At 43.9% G+C, this 20,442-nt stretch overlaps 1 protein-coding gene across 2 annotated transcripts in view; it reads left to right on the forward strand.

The window, feature by feature from the left end:
• Positions 1-20,442, forward strand: part of obscnb (obscurin, cytoskeletal calmodulin and titin-interacting RhoGEF b) — a 799,195-nt gene that overhangs the window by 667,463 nt on the left and 111,290 nt on the right. The window contains exons 90-91 of one of the 2 annotated variants that reach the window (XM_087987576.1): positions 15,096-15,207; positions 18,772-19,232. In XM_087987576.1, the coding sequence (XP_087843702.1) occupies positions 15,096-15,207; positions 18,772-19,232 (573 nt within the window). The remainder of the gene's footprint in view (positions 1-15,095; positions 15,208-18,771; positions 19,233-20,442) is intronic. The other variant, XR_015757277.1, reaches the window with a different exon arrangement.

The following is a 20,442-nucleotide window of genomic DNA, read 5'->3' on the forward strand; positions in this document are numbered from 1 at the left end:
GAGATAGTTGGCTTGAGGAAAAATTTGAAAAGTCAATGGGAAAGGACCAGGCACTAGTTCAGGGTGGCGATGCGGCTAATAATAACCAGAATGTGCCATGGTGAGACAGAGCATAGACATATAAAAATGTATCAACAAATAAGGTCAGTGTAGGTGGAAGAATTAAATGCTTTTTATTAGAATGCACACATTGTTATGCATATAAGTCAGAACCCCGAAGTAGATATTTTTTGTTTTTCATTCCAAAATGTGTTGTTTTAAAAGAACTGAAACAGAAAATCTGTAGATTTAAATTCAGTGATTGCTTGGCAAAATTCTGAGTGAAGCCAGTAGAATGTCGCAAGCATAGATATTTTTAATCAAACTGTTTGGAGATGTTATCACATGCTTCTGGAACAGATAGGACTTGGCCCCCTTAATTTTAGGCCCAAAAGTAGAAATACTACCGCTGTGCCACAAGAGCCCTTACAAAACTTCTTAGACCCATAAACTGATAATAGACTTTTTTTTTAATCAACCCATCCAGACGTGTTGTGACACACCTCCGGAATAAGTAGGACTTGAAACAAAATGAGAAATTTCTGGAAAAGCTCAGCAGATCCAGCAGCATCTGTGGAGAAAAAGCAGAGTTAACGTTTCAGGTGCTGTTTAGAACCTTTCAGAACGTATGAAGACTAAATGGTTAGCCATGTTAAATGCGAGGTAAGGGGCAAGGATGAGATGCCTGGTCTGGGTGGGATGTTCTTTGGAGGGTCTGTTCAGACTTGATGGGCCAAATGGCCTCTTTCCGCACTCTAGAAATTTTGTGATTGAGTGAGTTGTGTTTACAATGTTGCTTTGTAAGCATAGGGGGAGGAGAGAAATACACTGCGGCATGTGAAGATTTGTCCAGCAACAGATTACTGTTTGTTTTTTTTTGCAAATGTGACCAGTTGTAGATGCCAGAAATTGTCACCCTTATGAAAATTCCTTATTAGCTTGTGGACAGGTAAACAGCTTGGATAGAGGGACCCAAAATCTCCAAACTGCTGAAGTAGCAGTCTATCTCTCTGCAGTAAAAGTAACTAAAACCTGACGAAAGCAGTTACCTTCTTCCATCATTGCTGTAAGGTGTTGCCTTTCGCCTATAGCTCAAAGACTTTATAATTTAGTGTATCAGTTGACTTGTACCTCTTGCGAACAAGTGAAAGAATCCAGAAAGGAGATTGGAAAACAGAAGGTCTTAAGAAACAAAATGAACGTCTCATTAAATCCTTTGGATTATTGCTATTGAACTGTTCCCAAGTTTATTTCATTCCACCTGTAACACCATTTTTTTGTTTGTACGTGTCTGTCTACTTGTATGTTTGGAGTTTTAAAGGGGGTGTTAGATTTTCAACTCGTAGAATTATATGTTTCGTTTAGTTCTGCTTTTGTTTATTTTACAGGAGGCAATGGCCTGGCGATATTAACACTAGACTATTAATCTAGAAAGGTAAAAACAAGTACTGCAGATGCTGGAAACCAAAGTCTAGATTAGAGTGGTGCTGGAAAAGCACAGCAGGTCAGGCAGCATCCGAGGAGCAGGAAAATCAACGTTTCGGGCAAAAGCCCTTCATCAGAAGTAGATGAAGGGCTTTTGCCCGAAATGTCGATTTTCCTGCTCCTCGGAAGCTGCCTGACCTGCTGTGCTTTTCCAGCACCACTCTAATCTCGAATATTAATCTAGAAATTCAGCTAATGCTCAGGGGACCCAGATTCAAATTCTGCCATGGTGAAATTTGAATTCAATTTTAAAAATGTGTGATTCAGAATCTACTGTTAACCATGAAACAGTTGTTGGGGGAAAATAACCATCTAGCCTACATGTGAGTCCAGATCCACAGCAATGTGGTTGACTCTCAGCTGCCATCTGAAATCTGAAATTCTCTCCATGACTCCCTCGTAAGGTCCACAGCCCTCACCAGCCCACACCTCATTCCTGGCACCTTTCCCTGCCACTGCAGGAAGTGCAAAACCTGTGCCCATACCACTCCCCTCACGTCCATCCAGGACCCCAAGGGATCCTTCCACATCTGTCAGAAATTCACCTGTACCTCTACCAATGTCATCTATTGCATCTGTTTCACCCAGTGTGGTCTCCTCTACATCGGAGAGACAGGACATCTTCTTGCGGATCGTTTCAGAGAACATCTCTGGGACACCTGCACTCACCATTCCCATCACCCCATGACTGAATTCTTCAACTCCCCCTCCCATTCCATCAAGGATCTACAGGTCCTGGTCCACCTCCACCGTCAAATCGTTACCATCCAATGCCTGGAGGAGGAACACCTCATATTCCGCCTTGGGACCTGCAACCACACTGGATAAATGTGGATTTCAACAGCTTCCTCATTTCTCCTCCCCCAAATAATCCCAGTCCCAAGCCTCCATCTCAACAACGCCCTCCAGACATATCACCTTCTCCCTCAGCTTCATCCACCTATCACTTTTTCAGCTACCTTTCCCCAACGGTGGCCAGTGGTTAACACTGCACCAGTATCCCAGGTTCAATCCCAGCCTTGGGCAACTATCTGTGTGGAGTTTGCACATTCTCCCCATGCCTGCTTGGGTTTCTTATGGGTGCTCCGGTTTCCTCCCACAATCCAAAAGATGTGCAGGTCAGGTGAATTGGCCAGGCTAAATTGTCCATAGTGTTAGGTGCATTAGTCAGAGGGAAATGGGTCTGGGTGGGTTACTCTTCGGAGAGTTGGTGTGGACTGGTTGGGCTGAATGGCCTGTTTCCACGCCGTAGGGAATCTAAAATCTAAAAAAAAACCCACACCCTCCCATTTATCTCTCAGCCCTGACCTACAAGCCTCATTCCTGATGAAGGGCTTATGCCTGATACATCGATTCTCCTCCTCTCTGGATGCTGCCTGACCGGCTGTGCTGTTCCAGCACCACACTTTCAACTCTGATCTCCAGCATCTGCAGTCCTCACTTTCTCCCATCTGAAATGGCCTAGCAAGCCACTCAGTTGTAACAATGTGGCTACGAAGTCTCGATAAAGAAATGAAACTGGATAGACCACCTGGCATCAACCTGAGTACCACAAAAAAAGGCAAAAACAACCCTGTCAACATTGTCAAGTCCTCATTATTAGCAATATCTAGTTCCAAAATTCGGAGGTCAGTGTGACAGACTAGGCAAGCAACAGTCTGATACAACAACAGCCTGATGCAATCACACTCATGGAATCATACATGACAGACAATGTCCCAGACAGCACCATCACCATCCCTGGATATGTCCTGTGCCACCCCTGGATAAACCCAGCAGAGCTGGTGGCACAGTGGTATATAGTCAGGAGGGAGTTGCCCTGTGTGTCCTTAACATTGATTCCAGACCTCATAAAATTTCATGGCTCCACATTAAACACGGACAAGGAAATCTGCTGATTACCACGTACTAATGAGTCAGTGACTGATAAATCAGTACTGATGAATGAGCACTTCATGTTGAACAACAGTTGGAGGAAGCATTGAGGGTGGCAAGGGTGTAAAATGTACTCTGGGTTGGACATTTCTATGTCCACCATCAAGAGTGGCTCAGCAGCAGCACTACTGTTCGAACTGGTTGACTCTTCAGGAATATAGCTGCTAGACTGAGTTGGCAGTAGGTGGTGAGGGAACCAACAAGAAGGAAAAGCATATTTGATGTCATCCTCACCAATCTACAGGCTGCAGATGAATCTGTCCATGACAGTATTAGTAAGAGTGACCACTGCACAGTCCTTGTAGAGACAAAGTCTGACTTCACATTGAGGAAACCCTCCATGTTGTGTGGCACTATCACTGTGCTAAATGGATCAGACTTCGAACAAATTGAACGAATCTAGACAGGGCATCCATGTAGCACTGTGGACCATCAACACCAGCAGAATTGTACTCCAGCAGAATCTGCAACTTTGTGACTCTGCATTGCCCCCACTCAACCAATACCATCAAGCCAGGAGATCAACCCTGGTTCAGTGGAGAATGTAAGAGGGAAAGCAAGGAGCAACTCTAGCCAAACAGGACTACTTGCGTGCCACATTGCTAAGTTGCAAGTGATAGAGCTAAGCAATCCCACAACCAACAGATCAGATCTAAGCGCTGCAATCCTGCCACATCCAGTTGTGAATGGTGGTGAGCAATTAAATAACTCAATGGAGGAGACTCCACAAATTTACTCATCCTCAATAATGGAAGAGCCCAATACATCTGTGCAGAAAATAAAGTTGAAGCATTCACAGCCATCTTCAGTTGGAAATGCCGAGTGGATGATCCATCTTAGCCTTCTCCAGAGGTCCCCAGAATATCAGATGACAATCTTCAGCCAATTCAGTTCACTCTGTGATATCAAGAAATGGTTGGAGGCAATGGATACTGTAAAGGTTGTGGGCTCTGACAACATTCAGACAATAGTATTGAAGACGTGTACTTAAGAACTAGCTGTTCCCCTAGCCAAGCTGTTCCAGGATAGTTATAATGCTGACATCTACCCAACAATGTGGAAAATTGCCCAGGGATGCCCTGTATATAAAAATCAGGACAAATCCAACCCAGCGAATTACTGCCCCATCAGTCTACACTTCATTATTAGTAAAGTGATGGACAATGTCATCAGTTGTGAGATGAAGCAGGTCCAGCTCAGCAATAACCTACTCAGTGATACCCAGTTTGTGTTCCACCAGGGCAATTCAACTGCTGACTTCATTCCAGCTTTGGTTCAAACATGGAGGAAGAAGCTGAATTCTAGAGGGGAGGTGAAAGTGAAAGCCCTTGACAGCAAGGCAGCACTTGATTGAGTGTGTATCAAGTAACCCTAGCAAAACTGAAATCAATGGAAATTAGGTGGGAAACTCTCAGCTTGTTGACATACTCTGTGGCACATTGAAAGATGGTTGTCGTTGTTGGTGGTCAGCCATCTTTAGTTGTTTCTTCAATGACCTTCTCTCCATCATAAGGTCAGAGACAATCTAACCACCAGCCCTTAACATTCAATGGTGCTACCATTGCTGAATTTATCAGTCCTGATGAAAGGTCCCAACCTGAAACATTGACTCTTCAGCTCCTCTGATGCCAGTTGATCTGCTGTGCTTTTTTCAGCTCCAAACTTTATCGACTATCACTGAATTCCCCACTATCAACATCCTAGGGGTTACCATTGATTAGAAACTCAACAGAACTCGCCATATAAACACAGATCAGAGGCTCAGAATACTGCGGCAAATAACTCATCACTTGACTCCCCAAAGCCTGTCCATCATCTCTAAGGCACAGGTTAGGTGCATGATGGAATACTCCCCAGTTGCCTGGATGCACGTAGCTCCAAAACCATTCAAGAATCTTGATACCATCCAAGATAAAGCACCCTGCTTGATTGGCACCACACTCAAAAACGTTCACTACCTCCACCACTGACACTCTGTGTCCAAAGTGGTGGTAGAGTAAGATGCTTCAGCCAGAGCACATCTGCTCCATCCGTTTATTTTTATTTTATTTCTTCTCTCTTCTTTCTTCTCGGCTTTGGACTCCCTGCCTCAGTGCAGGCTTGAACTGGGCTGCAGATACCCGACCTCAGAACCTTGGCCTCATGGTCTGGTGTGGCAGCCTGCCAGCCTGACGCAGTGGTCTTTCGGCCCAGTGTGACGATTTCCATTGCCAGTCCATGGCAGTCTTTCAGCTTGCCTGGCTTCAGTGTGGACTTCCGGTCCCTAGGTGTTTCCAGAGCAGTCTCCTGGCCTCAAGAACCATGAGGTGAAGCCCAACATGGTCTGGAGTCAAGGCCTGGTGCGGACTGGAGGCTAGGTGCCAGCATGTACTGGGTTGGAAGGACCATTGTTAGGAACATTTTATTTATCTATTTTCTAATTCATTCCTACAATTTGCAGTGCTGGACTTGTTATTTCTTTATTTTTTCTTTTTTTTCCGAAGAACTTGGACTGAAGATTATGTACCTAGATACCTTTGTATTTAAGATGGCGCCATAAGTGGCAACTTGTAAACATTTCACTGTGCTCATTTAAGTACTTGACAATAAAATGAATTCAGTTCAATTCATTTAATTCAGTAGCAGCAGTGTGCACTGTCTACAAGACACAAAGCAGAAGTTCACCAAAGATTCTGAGACAGTACGAATATATGGGAACACCACCTCCTGCAAGTACACTTCAAGCCACTCACTATCATGACTTGTAAAATATATTACTGTCATTGGGTCAAAATCCTGGAATTCCCTCCCTAAGGGCATTGTAGGTCAACCTACTGCACATGAACTGCAGCAGTTCAATAATGCACCTCATCACCACCTTTCCAAAGGCAACTAGGGATAATGCTGTCCAGCTAGTAATGCTCATGTCCCATGAATGAATAAAAAGAGTTTATTTTTGTAATAAGTTGTACTTACTGTTAAGTATAAGAACCTGGTTCAGTACTTTCTGCTTACCTAATTCCATCAGTTTGAATGGAGCTTTTGGATTAAATCATTATATTAGTGACAATGCTGAGAATAGCGGGATTGAGTATCAGTGTATTTTCCAAAGTGGTTGCAACAAGAGTTTGGGAGTTCATCAGGATTAATTTGAAGCAAAGGCAACAAGGATGTCGGTGAGACATTAGTAGAGCCACAGAGACGTACTACATGGAAACAGACCCTTCAGTCCAACTAGATGCCGACCAAATATCCCACCCTAATCTACTCCCATTTGCCAGCACTTGGCCCATACCCCTCTAAACCCTTCCTATGCATATACCATTCAGCTGCCTTTAAATTTTGTAATTGTACCAGCCTCCACCACTTCCTCTGGCAGCTCATTCCATGTGAAAACCTTGGTTCAGTACTGCAAATAAGAAATGGAAATGAAAATTTCAAAGAATTTCCTGCAGGTGGCAGAGTGTCTCTGACAGACTGAATTGAAGCTACAGAGGTCAAGTTGGTTGAGTTGACAAGCATGTTGAGGATGGATTTGCCTGCAGAAGTTAGGAAGGCATAATTGAAGTATTGCTGCAGCATTTAGGCTTATTGGAAATACAACAGACCTTAGGTATTTTAGGTCGTGAAACAATGGACTTGGGTAAAATTAAGTTTCGGTTAAAGCAGCTTGAAATTGAGGAAAAATGTAAGCAACTTGAAATAAAATGAGCTGAAACAAGTGTGAATTCCTTAGAGAAGTTGTTCTCATTGAAGAATTTTAAAACTCACAAACTGCATAATATGAGTCCTTGTCAAGAACCAAAGGGTTGCGACAGCTCGACAGATAGCAATAATAGCTGAAGATTATGAGCTGATTCATAAAACTGAATTTGGATCTGGGGTGAGATGGGTGGGGGGTAGATTTGGAAACTAATGAAATCAATGTTGATACTGTGTGGTTTCCCAGATCCAACCCTCCAACTCAGCACCATCCTCATGACCTGTCCATCTTCCTTCCCACCTATCGATTCCACCCTCCCCACCAACTTATCACAATCACCTCCCCCACCTGCATCTACCTATGGCCTTCCCAGCTATCTTGCCCCCAGCCCCACTCCCACCCTCCTATATATTTGTCAGCCCCGCTCCTCCTCCACATTCCCAATGAAGGGCTTATGCCCGAAACGTCAACTCTCCTGCTCCTTGGATGCCGCCTGACCTGCTGTGCTTTTCCAGTGCCACACCTTTCAACTCTGACTCTCCAGCATCTGCAATCCTCACTTTTTCCATGTTTCTAGAAGGACTCACAGTTTCACATAACGTAGTGCAAGGGCATGTAAAGTGTCACAAGTGAAAATGAAAGAACAGATATTCTGTTGGTAGAACATATCAAGTGGGAGATGAAGTATTGGCATTAGTTGCCTTTACAATGTGAACCTCTGAAAGCAAAATCCAGTGGTCCATACAAGGTAATTAGGACAGTTGGTAAGATTAACAATCTGATAAGATACTCCTGATCATAGAAAGAATAGTCATGTGAGATAAGCATGTTGAAATAATATTGTTGCAAACAATAGGATAAGCAGGAGCAAATGTATCAAGTGACAAGAGTAGTGGAGGATGTCAGAGGTAATGTGAGTGAGGTAGAAGAAGAAGTAGACAATTCTCAGAGTGAACCCTTTATAATTTGATGACGCAACACAGAAACACTTGAACTGTTATACACTGTTCTCATATTTAGAGGAAGAACAATGGGAGAATCTTGCAAGACTACTTAGGGATTACAATTAATAATGTCTGTGTACAGGCGTTGCTGTTCTTCATGGATCCTTGCTTTCCTTCACTGGTCCCAATATCATCATTAAAATTTATTGGCATCACGTGTCAATATTTATATTGTGTTGGATAAGAGAAAGAGATCTTCACTTGTAAAATAAACCAACTGAACCGCTCAGTTCTACATAGAACATTACAGCGCAGTACAGGCCCTTCGTCCCTCGATGTTACGCCAACCTGTCATACCAATCTGAAGCCCATCTAATCTACACTATCCATGTACGTCCATATGCTTGTCCAATGACAACTTAAATGTACTTAAAGTTGGCGAATCTACTACCGTTGCAGGCAAAGTATTCCATACCTGTACTACTCTCTGAGTAAAGAAACTACCTCTGACATCTATCCTATATCTATCATCCCTCAATTTAAAACTATGCCCCCTCGTGCTCACCTCGTGCTCCCTGTCCACCCTATCTAACCCTCTGATTATCTTATATGTCTCTATTAAGTCACCGCTCAACCTTCTTCTCTCTAACGAAAACAGCCTCAAGTCCCTCAGCCTTTCCTCGTAAGACCTTCCCTCCATACCAGGCAATATCCTAGTAAATCTCCTCTATACCCTTTCCAAAGCTTCCACATCCTTTTTATAATGCGGTGACCAGAACTGTATACAATACTCCAAGTACAGCCGCACCAGAGTTTTGTACAGCTGTAGCATAACCTCATGGTTCCGGAACTCGATCCCTTTATTAATAAAAGCTAAAACACTGTATGTCTTCTTAACAACCCTGTCAACCTGGGTGGCAACTTTCAAGAATCTGTGTACCTGGACATCGAGATCTCTCTGCTCATCTACACTACGAAGAATCTTACCATTAGCCCAGTACTTTGCATTCCGGTTACTCCGACCAAAGTGAATCACCTCACACTTGTCCACACTTCTCTGCTTGATATGGTGGCCTGTAGCTCCAAGTACTTCTGCAAGATGCATTGCTTGTGGCCAAGGATGAGGTGGAGGTAGCCTGCTCATGTGCCCTTGCTTGTGACTGCGATGTCCATGGCAATCATCCTCAATGTGGCAGTACCCATTTCAGAAGCAGTAGGGGCAGCCTCTGACACTTGCTGCTGGATAGATGGTCCCTTATTCAGAGGAATCAATTGGTAAATGATGATGATGGCGGCCTCAGAACACTTCAACCCCAGGGCATCAATGTGGACTTCAACAGCTTCCTCATTTCCCCTTCCCCCACCTCATCCTAGTTTCAAACTTCCAGCCCGCACTGTCACCTTGACCTGTCCGGACTTGTCCGACCTGCCTAGCTCCTTTTCCACCTATCCACTCCACCCTCTTCTCCCTGACCTATCACCTTCATCTCCTCCCCCACTCACCTATTGTACTCTATGCTACTTTCTCCCCACCCCCACCCTCCTCCAGCTTATCTCTCCACGCTTCAGGCTCTCTGCCTTTATTCCTGATGAAGGGCTTTTGCCCGAAATGTCGATTTTGCTGCTCGTCGGATGCTGCCTGAATTGCTGTGCTCTTCCAGCACCACTGATCCAGAATCTGGTTTCCAGCATCTGCAGTCATTGTTTTTACCTCTGTGCCTAGGGGATGATCAATCATATTCGTTCGTTCATAGGAGTTCTTATATGATTTCAATTGGGTCCAGTGCTTCCACGTGCCTTTTCCCCTAATGTCTATACAGGTGCAGACGTCACCACTGATTATAACTTCATATGGCCCATTCCATTTTGGGGCAAAACCTGGTTTGTCAGGCAGGGTTTGTACAAGGACATGGCTCCCAGCTGCTGGGACCTTAGGGAAAGTTTCAAGTTCACCTGCCTTGTCCTTTTGCTCTTGTCTCTCAGTTACCAATTTACACATCCCTTTTAGTTGGGTGCTTAATTCCAGTACGTGTCTCAGAATTTTGTCTTCTAGCGGACCTACATCGGTACCACCTGTTGTAATGGTCTCTGGTAATTGCATTGCTCACCCGGTCATTAGTTCGTAGGGTGTTCGACCGCTTGCTTGATTCGTGGTGGCTCTTAATTTCATTAGTATGGCTGACAGCACTTCTGCCCATGTCCTCCCTGATGTCTGTATGGCCTTAGCTAAAGCATTTTTAAGGGTTCTGTTTACTCTCTCCACCATCCCTGAGTCAATGTTGAGTCTGTAGCTCCCCTCAGGCTTTATTAATGGCCATGTTGGGGAATTGGTTGTGTGTGTGGTTTCCCTCAGGATTCCCTGTTTTACTAGTCCTTTAACTATCTCCATGACTGCTTTTTCTGCTTCAGGCTTGATTGAGTTCTGCCAGTGGGGCTTATGCTGTGGTCTGGACACCATTACACCTAGGATCTATCTCGACTAGCTTTGTCTCTGTCCATGCCTCGGGGATGGAGGAGCAGATGGCTCCGAATCGCCCATTTTTGAGGTTCCAGTTCCTACTGGTGGCTGTAGCTACTTTAATAGTCTCGAGGTGGCTTGTAAATTTCCCAGTCTTGGTCTTTTGACCGTCCTGTTTTGGCCAGATCAATTTTTCTTTTATACAGTCATTCAAGACTCCGATGTTGTTTGGGGGTCTCCCATGCTTTTACCAGCACACTGCCTCTGTATGCCCTGCTCTGTTGCAGTGGCTGCAGTATTTTACGCTGTTTCTTGTCCTATTCCTTGCCTGTGGGGCCCTACAGTCTCTGGCAAAATATCCCTGTCAGCAGGATAGTTTGGTTCTGCCTTCACCTCTGTTCCAGTAGGCTGCTCTGTTGGGTTTTGTTTTTATTGCTGCACCCCACTAGCCCAGTCTACCAAGTCGTCATCATTTTGGGACATTATCACTCCCATTTTCAGGATGGATTTATGGGCGCTAGAGAGCCCGTCTTTAAAAGCTGAATGAATGCCCAGTCCCCACGATCTGGGTTTGCTTGTTCTGAGCACTCCTGGTATACCCTAAATAATCGTTCCCCATACTCGGAGGCTCCTTCCCCTTTTGCTCCAGTTCGTGGGAGCATTTCCTAATACCTGTTGGATCTCTTCTTTAAAACGGGCTAAGGGGGCCTGCTGGCCATCTATCTCAGCTGTTAGGGCAACATCATGTGTCCACTGTTCCCCCCCTATAGTCTCTGGCTGCTGTGGCTTCGGGTCCGCCATCTACCTGTCTCCATTTGTATATCCTGGAGGAGAAAGTGAGGTCTGCAGATGCTGGAGATCAGAGATGGAAATGTGTTGCTGGAAAAGCGCAACAGGTCAGGCAGCATCTAGGGAACAGGAGAATCGACATTTCGGGCATTAGCCCTTCTTCAGGAATGAGGAAAGTTGGTCCAGCAGGCTAAGGTAAAAGATAGGGAGGAGGGACTTGGGGGAGGGGCGTCGGAAATGTGATAGGTGGAAAGAGGCCAAGGTGAGGGTGATAGGTCAGACTGGGGTGGGGGCGGAGAGGTCGGGAAGAAGATTGCAGGTTAGGAATGCGGTGCTGAATTTGATGGATTTGACTGAGACAGGCTGGGGGGAGGGGAAATGAGGAAACTGGTGAAATCCGAGTTCATCCCTTGTGGTTGGAGGGTTCCTAGCCGGATGATGAGGCGTTCTTCCTCCAACCATCGTTTCGCTGTGGTCTGACGATGGAGGAGTCCAAAGACCTGCATATCCTTGGTCGGGCCGCCTACTTGCGGAGCGTTTCAGGGAACACCTCTGGGACACCCAGACCAACCAACCCAACCACCCTGTAGCTCAACATTTCAATTCCCCCTCCCACTCCACCAAGGATATGCAGGTCTTTGGACTCCTCCATCGTCAGACCACAGCGAAACGACGGTTGGAGGAAGAACGCCTCATCTTCTGGCTAGGAACCCTCCAACCACAAGGGATGAACTCGGATTTCACCAGTTTCCTCATTTCCCCTCCCCCCACCCTGTCTCAGTCAAATCCATCAAATTCAGCACCGCCTTCCTAACCTGCAATCTTCTTCCCGACCTCTCCGCCCCCACCCCAGTCTGACCTATCACCCTCACCTTGACCTCTTTCCACCTATCACATTTCCGACGCCCCTCCCCCAAGTCCCTCCTCCCTATCTTTTACCTTAGCCTGCTGGACCAACTTTCCTCATTCCTGAAGAAGGGCTAATGCCCGAAATGTCGATTCTCCTGTTCCCTAGATGCTGCCTGACCTGCTGCGCTTTTCCAGCAACACATTTCCATCCATTTGTATATCCCTCAAGTGCAGTTGGTGCCCTACCCATATACTGTCTAGCTCTTCCCAGAATCTTGGTTGTGGCTGTCATTGTCCAGGGAGGCCATGATGTGTTGCCTTTCCCCCCGGGGTAAAGGATTTATAGTTTGCTTTTGGCTGCAACTCTGTTCCCCCTCTAGTGACTGGCGCTAGATTATATTCTTGCACCTCCTGCTCTGCTGAGGGAGCAGTTGGTCCCTGTTGTACAGTTTCGTAGGAAGGGAGAGAGTCAGTCTCCCTTTCCTCCTGTACTTTTTCTAATCTTAACAACTGGTTTACAGCACAGTTTTTGAGGCAGGCACTGTCTTATCCTCTGGTCGTTTCAGCATAATCTGCTGGTTATCACACTAGTTCGCACACTTTCCCACTTACGCTCCACAGGCATGCACAACCCACTACTATCACACAAGTTACACGTTCCAATGGTATACCCATATAAACTGTATTTTTGGCCTGGTCTGACTCTTCCTGTTTACAGATTCAAAGTGTCTCTTGCCCCAGCTCCCCAATTGCAGCCTTTGACCAGAGCACCAGGAATAGGAGACCTTGCTTGCAATGCCAATTGTTGTGGAATAATAGTTCAAGTAGAGTCTTTGTTTGTACAGCAGGGTTTGTTTACAGAAAACATTACAAAATCATTGTCAGTTTCAGTGGTCATGATCGTTCTTCCTGAGAAGGAAGATCGTTTTCCATTACTGCAGATCTTAAGTATTTTAGATTTAGATTAGATTAGATTACAGTGTGGAAACAGGCCCTTCGGCCCAACAAGTCCACACCGACCCGCCGAAGCGAAACCCACCCATACCCCTACATTTACCCCTTACCTAACACTACGGACAATTTAGCATGGCCAATTCACCTTACCCTGCACATCTTTGGATTGTGGGAGGAAACCGGAGCACCCGGAGGAAACCCACGCAGACACGGGGAGAATGTGCAAACTCCACACAGTCAGTCGCCTGAGGCGGGAATTGAACCCGGGTCTCTGGCGCTGTGAGGCAGCAGTGCTAACCACTGTGCCACCGTGCCGCCCACACTTGTGTACAAGTAGTCTCAGGTAGTTAACATTTCTATTGAAAGTGGTGGCTGGACTCAGACACTTCGGCGGGCAGTAGTTGTTACTGATGTGTATTCTGTCCCCCACCCACCTTAAACTAATCATCTATGCACTGTGTCTGTTGTGCTAGAATCCTGTTAGCCTCAGGCAGTATCTGTGTATGCTTTGCTGTATTTGCTCAGTGGCCATCTTGTGTGCTAAGTGACCAATTTATGGCTCAGCAGCCATCTTGTATCTTTGCGCCCCGTGTCAGCACCCCCCTTGTCAACTCCCACTTCAAGGGTTAACACATTCATTCATCAAAGCTACTGCCTCATCTTTTAATAGTGCTTTGGATGGATGGAGGAGAGCATCATATGGAGTGCAACTGGCATCCACTACGGGCCTCTGCATCACCAGTGTCACTGACCTAGTGTAGCATGTATTCATGAATGTCAGTGTACTGCAACTTTATGTTCAGATGGTATTCCTCCTCTTCTCTGAGCCCTTTCTCAGGCATTATAAGTTTTCTTTTCCTGAAAAGACAAAAGCAATGAGGTGCTCCTGCTGTCTTTGGACCCTGTCATCAGCTCATTGACATACAAAGTCATAAATGTCATTATTGGAAGCTCTCAACGACAATATGCTTTTGAAACCTGCTGAAGGTTCTGTGAAAACTATCTGCATATGCTTCTCTAAAAAGCAGTATAAGCCCTCATGCTCTTAAGCTAGAGTGTTTAAAGAAAGTTGGAGACCTAGATCCTGCCAAAAGACTCTGTCATTGCACCCACCTTGTCACTGAATCTTTCCTGGTACTGGACCCAGATCCTCCTGATAATACTTTGAGTGTTAAGTGTCCTCAACAACCTCAAACCACATTTGGCAGGGCAGCCTTTTTCTGCTACTCTCCAGTCAGGGAATCTCCTGTTCCCTCAATGCTTCAAGGATGTCCAGATTGGCATCACAATGCAAGGGTCTTTGTGCCCCAAATGCCAAACCAGATGCCAAATCTCAATTTTTTCTATCCTGTTATTCTGCATTAATTCCTTCAGTCAGGTGGCCTCTACTTGCACAGTTGCTCCTCCAGTTCTGTACCCACGGCTAATTGGGTACCAAACAATCCCTGCACCCTTAAAAGACACTGGTGAAAATCAGGAAGGACAGAATGGATTCAGGAATCCGGAAAGTCCATCATTTATAAAAGTTTCCCAAGACAGCACAACTGAGCAAATGTCTGGTCCTATCTTTTCATTCCAGTTTTTTTTTTCATTAATTTAACTTAAATTGCACTGGTTGAAATAATGGAATTTCTAGCCTCATACGATAAACCTGGGCCTTTGAATTGCTGGTCTAATAATGTAATCATTACATCATCATCTCTCTAGTACCAACACATTTGTCACTCTGACAAATGAAGTAGATCCATTTCAGATTGCGGCAATCAGCCGTAAGAGTGCAGCTTACAGTAGATATAAAGGATCTATCATTTTAAACTACTGATATTTGGGTAACAGTTTTGAATCAGCTAATGGTATTGAGAAAATGAAAAGCTTCCACAGAGCAATTTCACCTGAGACCATTTGTTTGTTTGCAAAAACCGTGCTTCTGTACTGAATTCATTGTGTTGCCCATTTCCAGAAAATGTTGCTGATTTCACATTGAAAAACACTGAAGCTGGAACAAGAAAAACAACTGAAGTGCATATACCAAGTTTAGAGCATGATATACAAAGAAGCAAGGCTGATATAAGGTGAGTACTGAAATCTACTGGTTACCTCATGTACTTTCACAACTGACACTGAAAATATTTAAAACTAACTGTGGAATGTAGGCTGAGATGTTGCTACAGAAGGCAAATGCTTCTTCTGTATATTTGGTGGCTTTTTACTCTTTTGCTAGGTGAGAGTTAATTCACTATTGGTGTTAATCAGTTACCAGTGCAACTTGCAGATGGTAAACACTGCTGCCCTGAGTGTCATGAAAGTAATGAATGTTGAAGATGTGGATGGTTGTGCCAATCAAGGAAGTGCTTTGTTCTGGGTGGTGTTGAAATTCGTTAGTTTTGTTTTAGCTGTATTTATCCAAGCATGTGAAAAATATGCCATCATCCTAACTTGTGTCTTAAAAATGGTAGAAAAGTACTGGGGAGACAGGAGGTGAGTTACTTGCTGCAGAATTCCTAACTTCTCACCTGCTGTAGTAACCACAGTATTTATATGGTCAGTCCAATGTGCACCAGGGTAATTCTCAGGATGTTGATAGTGGGAATTTCATTGAATGTTAGATTCAATTTTGTCATTGCCCAGAACTTGTGTGCAGTGAAGGCTACTTGTTTCTTATCAACTCAAGCCTGGATATTCACCAGTAACTGAAGAGTCATAAGTGATGCTGAACGTTGTGCAGTCAACAGTAAATTCTCCACCTCTGACCTTATAGGTCTTTTTGAACCGACATTCAGAAATGTGTTTACACAGATCAGGAGCAGATGGGGCTTGAATCCAGGTTCCCAGCTCAAAGTTAGGAACACTATCGCTGCATCGCTAAGAGCCTCAAAAATTCTGACTGTGCAATGGAGAAAGCTTCTTGATGAAACAGCCGAAGATGATTGGGTATAGGACACTACCTTGAAGAATCCCTAGGGCTCTTGTGGCACAGTGTACTGAACCAACTTTTGATCCAGAAGGCTTAGGTTCAAGGGCCAATTCCTCTAAAAGTGTATAATAACACCCCTGAACAGGTTGATTAGGAAAATACCTTGAGAACTTCCTGCAAAATTGTCTTGGGCAGCATGGTGTCTTAGTGGTTAGCACTGCTGCCTCACAGCACCAGCGTCCCAGGTTCGATTCCAGCCATGGGCGACTGTCTGTGTGGAGTTTGCACGTTCTCCTTGTGTCTGCATGGGTTTTCTCCGGGTGCTCTGATTTCCTCCCACAGTCCAAAGATGTGCAGATTGGGGTGAATTGACCATGCTAAATTGCCCATAGTGTTAGGTGTATTAGTCAGAGGGAGATGGGTTTGGGTGGGTTACGCTTCAGAGGGTCGGTGTGGACTGGTAGGGCCGAAGGGCCTGTTTCCACACTGTAGGGAATCTAATCTAAAGACTGTATGATCTCCAATAAACACATTTTTTTTTTCAAAAACCACCACCAAACCACCCATTTCACCAATTGAAAGAACAAGTTACAACCTTCTTCTTTTGTTCTAGGTATGATTTCAATCAGCTGAGATGCTTACACCTGATTCCCATTGATTCCAATTTTGCTGGGCTCATTAATGGGTGCAGCTCCAACATGCTGAAGAAGTTCAATACTATTCAGAGATAAACTATCCCACTTGATTGGCACAACCTTCCACTTTATTAACATTCACTCCCTTCATCACCGATGCACAGTGTATACTATCTGCAAGATACACAGAAGTAACCCTTTGAAAGCACCATCCAAACCACATAGAAAGACATGGCAGCAGTTGCATGGAAGCACCGCCTGCTGTAAGTTCTTCTCCAAATCACATCATTGTGACTTGAAACAATAACACCATTTCATCACTGTCACTGGGCTAAAGTCTTGAAACTCACTTCCTAATTTTGTGTATACATACACCTCATGGACTGTAACAGTTCAAGACAGCAACTTACCAGGACAATTCTGGATCAGTAATAAATGTTAACCTAGCCAGTAATGCCACATCCTGTGAATGATTTTTTAAAAAACTCTGAGTAAGGAGGACTTTGAAGAGTCAACAGGGCTGAATTTACTGTTGTTATTTCTATGATCTACATCAATTCTAGGTGGCTTGTTTGGTTTCATGCCTCTTACTAGGTAAAAACAATGACTGCAGATGCTGGAAACCATATTCTGGATTAGAGTAGTGCTGGAAAAGCACAGCAGTTCAAGCAGCATCTGAGGAGCAGGAAAATCGACATTTCGGGCAAAAGCCCTTCTATTCCTGATGAAGGGCTTTTGCCTGAAACGTTGATTTTCCTGCTCCTCGGATGCTGCCTGAACTGCTGTGCTTTTCCAGCACCACTCTAATCCAGAATCCCTTCATGCCTCTTACACTTTGTAACAGTGAATGTGAATGTCTTACCATCTTAAAGGATAATTAAGAGTCAGCACATTGCTATTGGTCTAGAGTCACATGTAGTGACCGGTTAAGGGTGGTAGATTCCCTTTCTTCAAAGACATCAGTGAACCAGATGAGTTTTTACAGTTATCAACACTGGTTTATTGGTCATCACCGCTGAAACTAACTTTTAATTCTGGATACATTAATTGAGTTTAAATTCCACCAGCTACCATGTTGGGATTTGAACTGGGTCTCTGGATTACTAGTTCAGTGTTACTATCACTATTTCACTGCCTCCCCTTTTAAGAAAAAGACTACTTTCAGTGAGAACATTTGGCAGGTGAGAAAATGAATGGATGGATTTCCTTTGTTATAACAGTGACTGTGCTTCCAAGATAACTTCATTGGCTGTAAAATGTGTTTAAATCTTCCAAAGTCATGAAAGGAGCCATATGCATATAAGATTTTCTTTTTAGAGATTTCAAGCAGCTTTTAAATCAGCTCTTAAGCAAAAGTATTAAAGAATATTGACCCTTCCCCATGACAAGAGGTGGCAGGTGAAGATTGAGTCTGGTGAGAGAAGGCTTATTGATGGCCTCCCATCCCTATTCTGTGCCCTTTGCACAGAAAATGTCCATTTAAGATTCTCTTCCCACCATCAGTGGTATTTATTTAGTGACCAGAATACCATGTGGGAATCTCAAAAAGCAGACAATGTTCAGCTTTTTTGTGGGTTTCTGAGGATGCATCCTTCATCAGATAGTTAGTATTTGATCAAAGAAACTGGCATCAGGAAGGGGAGTGGGTGGGAGAAGGGGGAGCAGTTGAGAGCCATCCCACTGCCCCCCAAGTTCTTGCTACTCACCTCTCCCCCTACCCCATGAGGCCAACTGCTGATTTCAGTTCGACCATTACCTAGATGTGTCCTCATTCTTCAACAATACTGGATTGAACATGTTTCACACAAGCACCTTGATCCTGTGGAAGGCCTATGGATTTTAAGTGCCTTATTGGTCTCTCACTGGCTGTTTAGCCAGTGGGTGAGATCGTTGTCACCTGCACTAAATGTTGCTCTGTATTACAGAAATGGTAGAATTAGCAATGGAAATAGACATTTAAAGAGAACAGGGCCTGAAAAAAAAGATAAGTAAACACTTTGATAGGTGCAATTGCAGTATCTTAGATTGCATAACTTAATTAGTTGTCACGTTAAAATCCTTCATGCCTTCAATGACCCTTCCAACAGGCATGCCTTACAAGAACATTTGCCAGAATGCACAAGTGAAATTACGTACAAGAAGTCAAAGAGAAAAAGTGTAACATTCTCAGACTTCAGCCTAAATAATGAAGAAGGAGCATCTCCCTCATCTGCAGAATACAACGTAAACTCGTTCGAAAGAAAAGCTGATGAAGGGAACGACAAACCTTACCATTCAACAAAAGAAAGTACCACACCTCCTTCAGAACCAGAAGAATCTCGTCAAGTCTCAACTAGATATGAAGGCAGTGAAATGGAGAAGACTTTTAAAAAATTGGAAGATTCTCCACTGTTTTATATGGCTGTACCACAAGAGAGTACTAAAATGACAGATATCCCAGAGCACATTGGATGGCAAATGAAATCTCACAAAATTGACAAATCTTTTAAACCAGATTCATCAGATTCTCAAACCCGGAATGTTAAAGGCCACGCCAGACCTATACAAGGTTAGTTATTGCTCACATATGCACAGATTGGCTGTTGTTTGTCAGCATTATCTTTAAACACAGGAATTATTTCACAATAATTTTACTACTGTATTCACATTCCCTTGTGATCAGGGCCCATACCATTTGTCTTGCTAACTAATTGCTGCACTCACATGCCACATTTTAGTGATTCACAAACAAGGACACCAAGTTCCTTGGATACCTTAAGTTCCCAACCTCTGACTATATTAAGAAATATTCTGCCTTTTTCTTCTTTTTCTACCAAAGTGGACAACTTCACATTTATTTACATTATGTCCTGCCTGCCATGTTCTAACCTATATTCAATGCCTCCTTACATCCTTCGCACAACTTACATTTTCATTCAGTTTGGTGTCATCAATGTATTTGAAAATATTACAGTTAGTCACCCCATTCATTTCCGACACAACAATGAGTCACTTTCATTGAATGGTTCTGGTATAACACGTGTTTCTTCAACACAAATTGGCTGTAACGTGATTGACGAATTGTGGACACTGTTTGGATAATGCAGACTTTCTACTGAGCAGGTACAGTGATTTTCTCTTGTGGCTTTCCATAGTGCGATTTTCTATAGCATGAGGTTGCAGAGGAATGCAACCATCGCGTTATACCAGAACACCCTGTACAACCTTCAACTTCTTTTGTTAACCATGGTTAATTCATATTTCTATTTGGGTGCTTATACCTTAGAAGAATGTATGTATGTTGTAGACTTTGTAGTATTTAAATTCTAACCATCACTGTCTACTATCAAGTCTATTGGCATTTTTACAATTCACCCTATCCAACTTGTCATTCATACCCATATTGTTGCCTTTGCTCAAACTTAAGACCCTAGTTTCAGAATGAAATATATTGCATTCAAATTTCATGTAAAATTCAGTTATATTATGGTCAATATTTCCTAGGTTCCTTCACAACCACCTTGCTGTTTCAAAACTTAAAGAATTATTAATAGTTCTCTTTCATTATTCATGCTCCCTTCCAGACAGCTGAGCAACCTGTGGTACCATTGATTTAGCTCTAATGACACTCCTCTGAAGAAACATTGCTCTCTCAAGTATCCAAAGCAGAAATCAATTTGCAAGTGAGATAATCTCAGGGGACTTTTGTGCTACTTGTCTGGCTGCATTGACTGCCTGGCAGTCATTCACTTTTTATCTGCCTGCACACCCCTAATCTG

Source organism: Chiloscyllium plagiosum, unplaced genomic scaffold (assembly GCF_037043375.1).
Source record: "Chiloscyllium plagiosum isolate Xiang-an unplaced genomic scaffold, Cpla_swu_hap1 HiC_scaffold_5, whole genome shotgun sequence".
NCBI lineage: Eukaryota > Metazoa > Chordata > Chondrichthyes > Orectolobiformes > Hemiscylliidae > Chiloscyllium > Chiloscyllium plagiosum.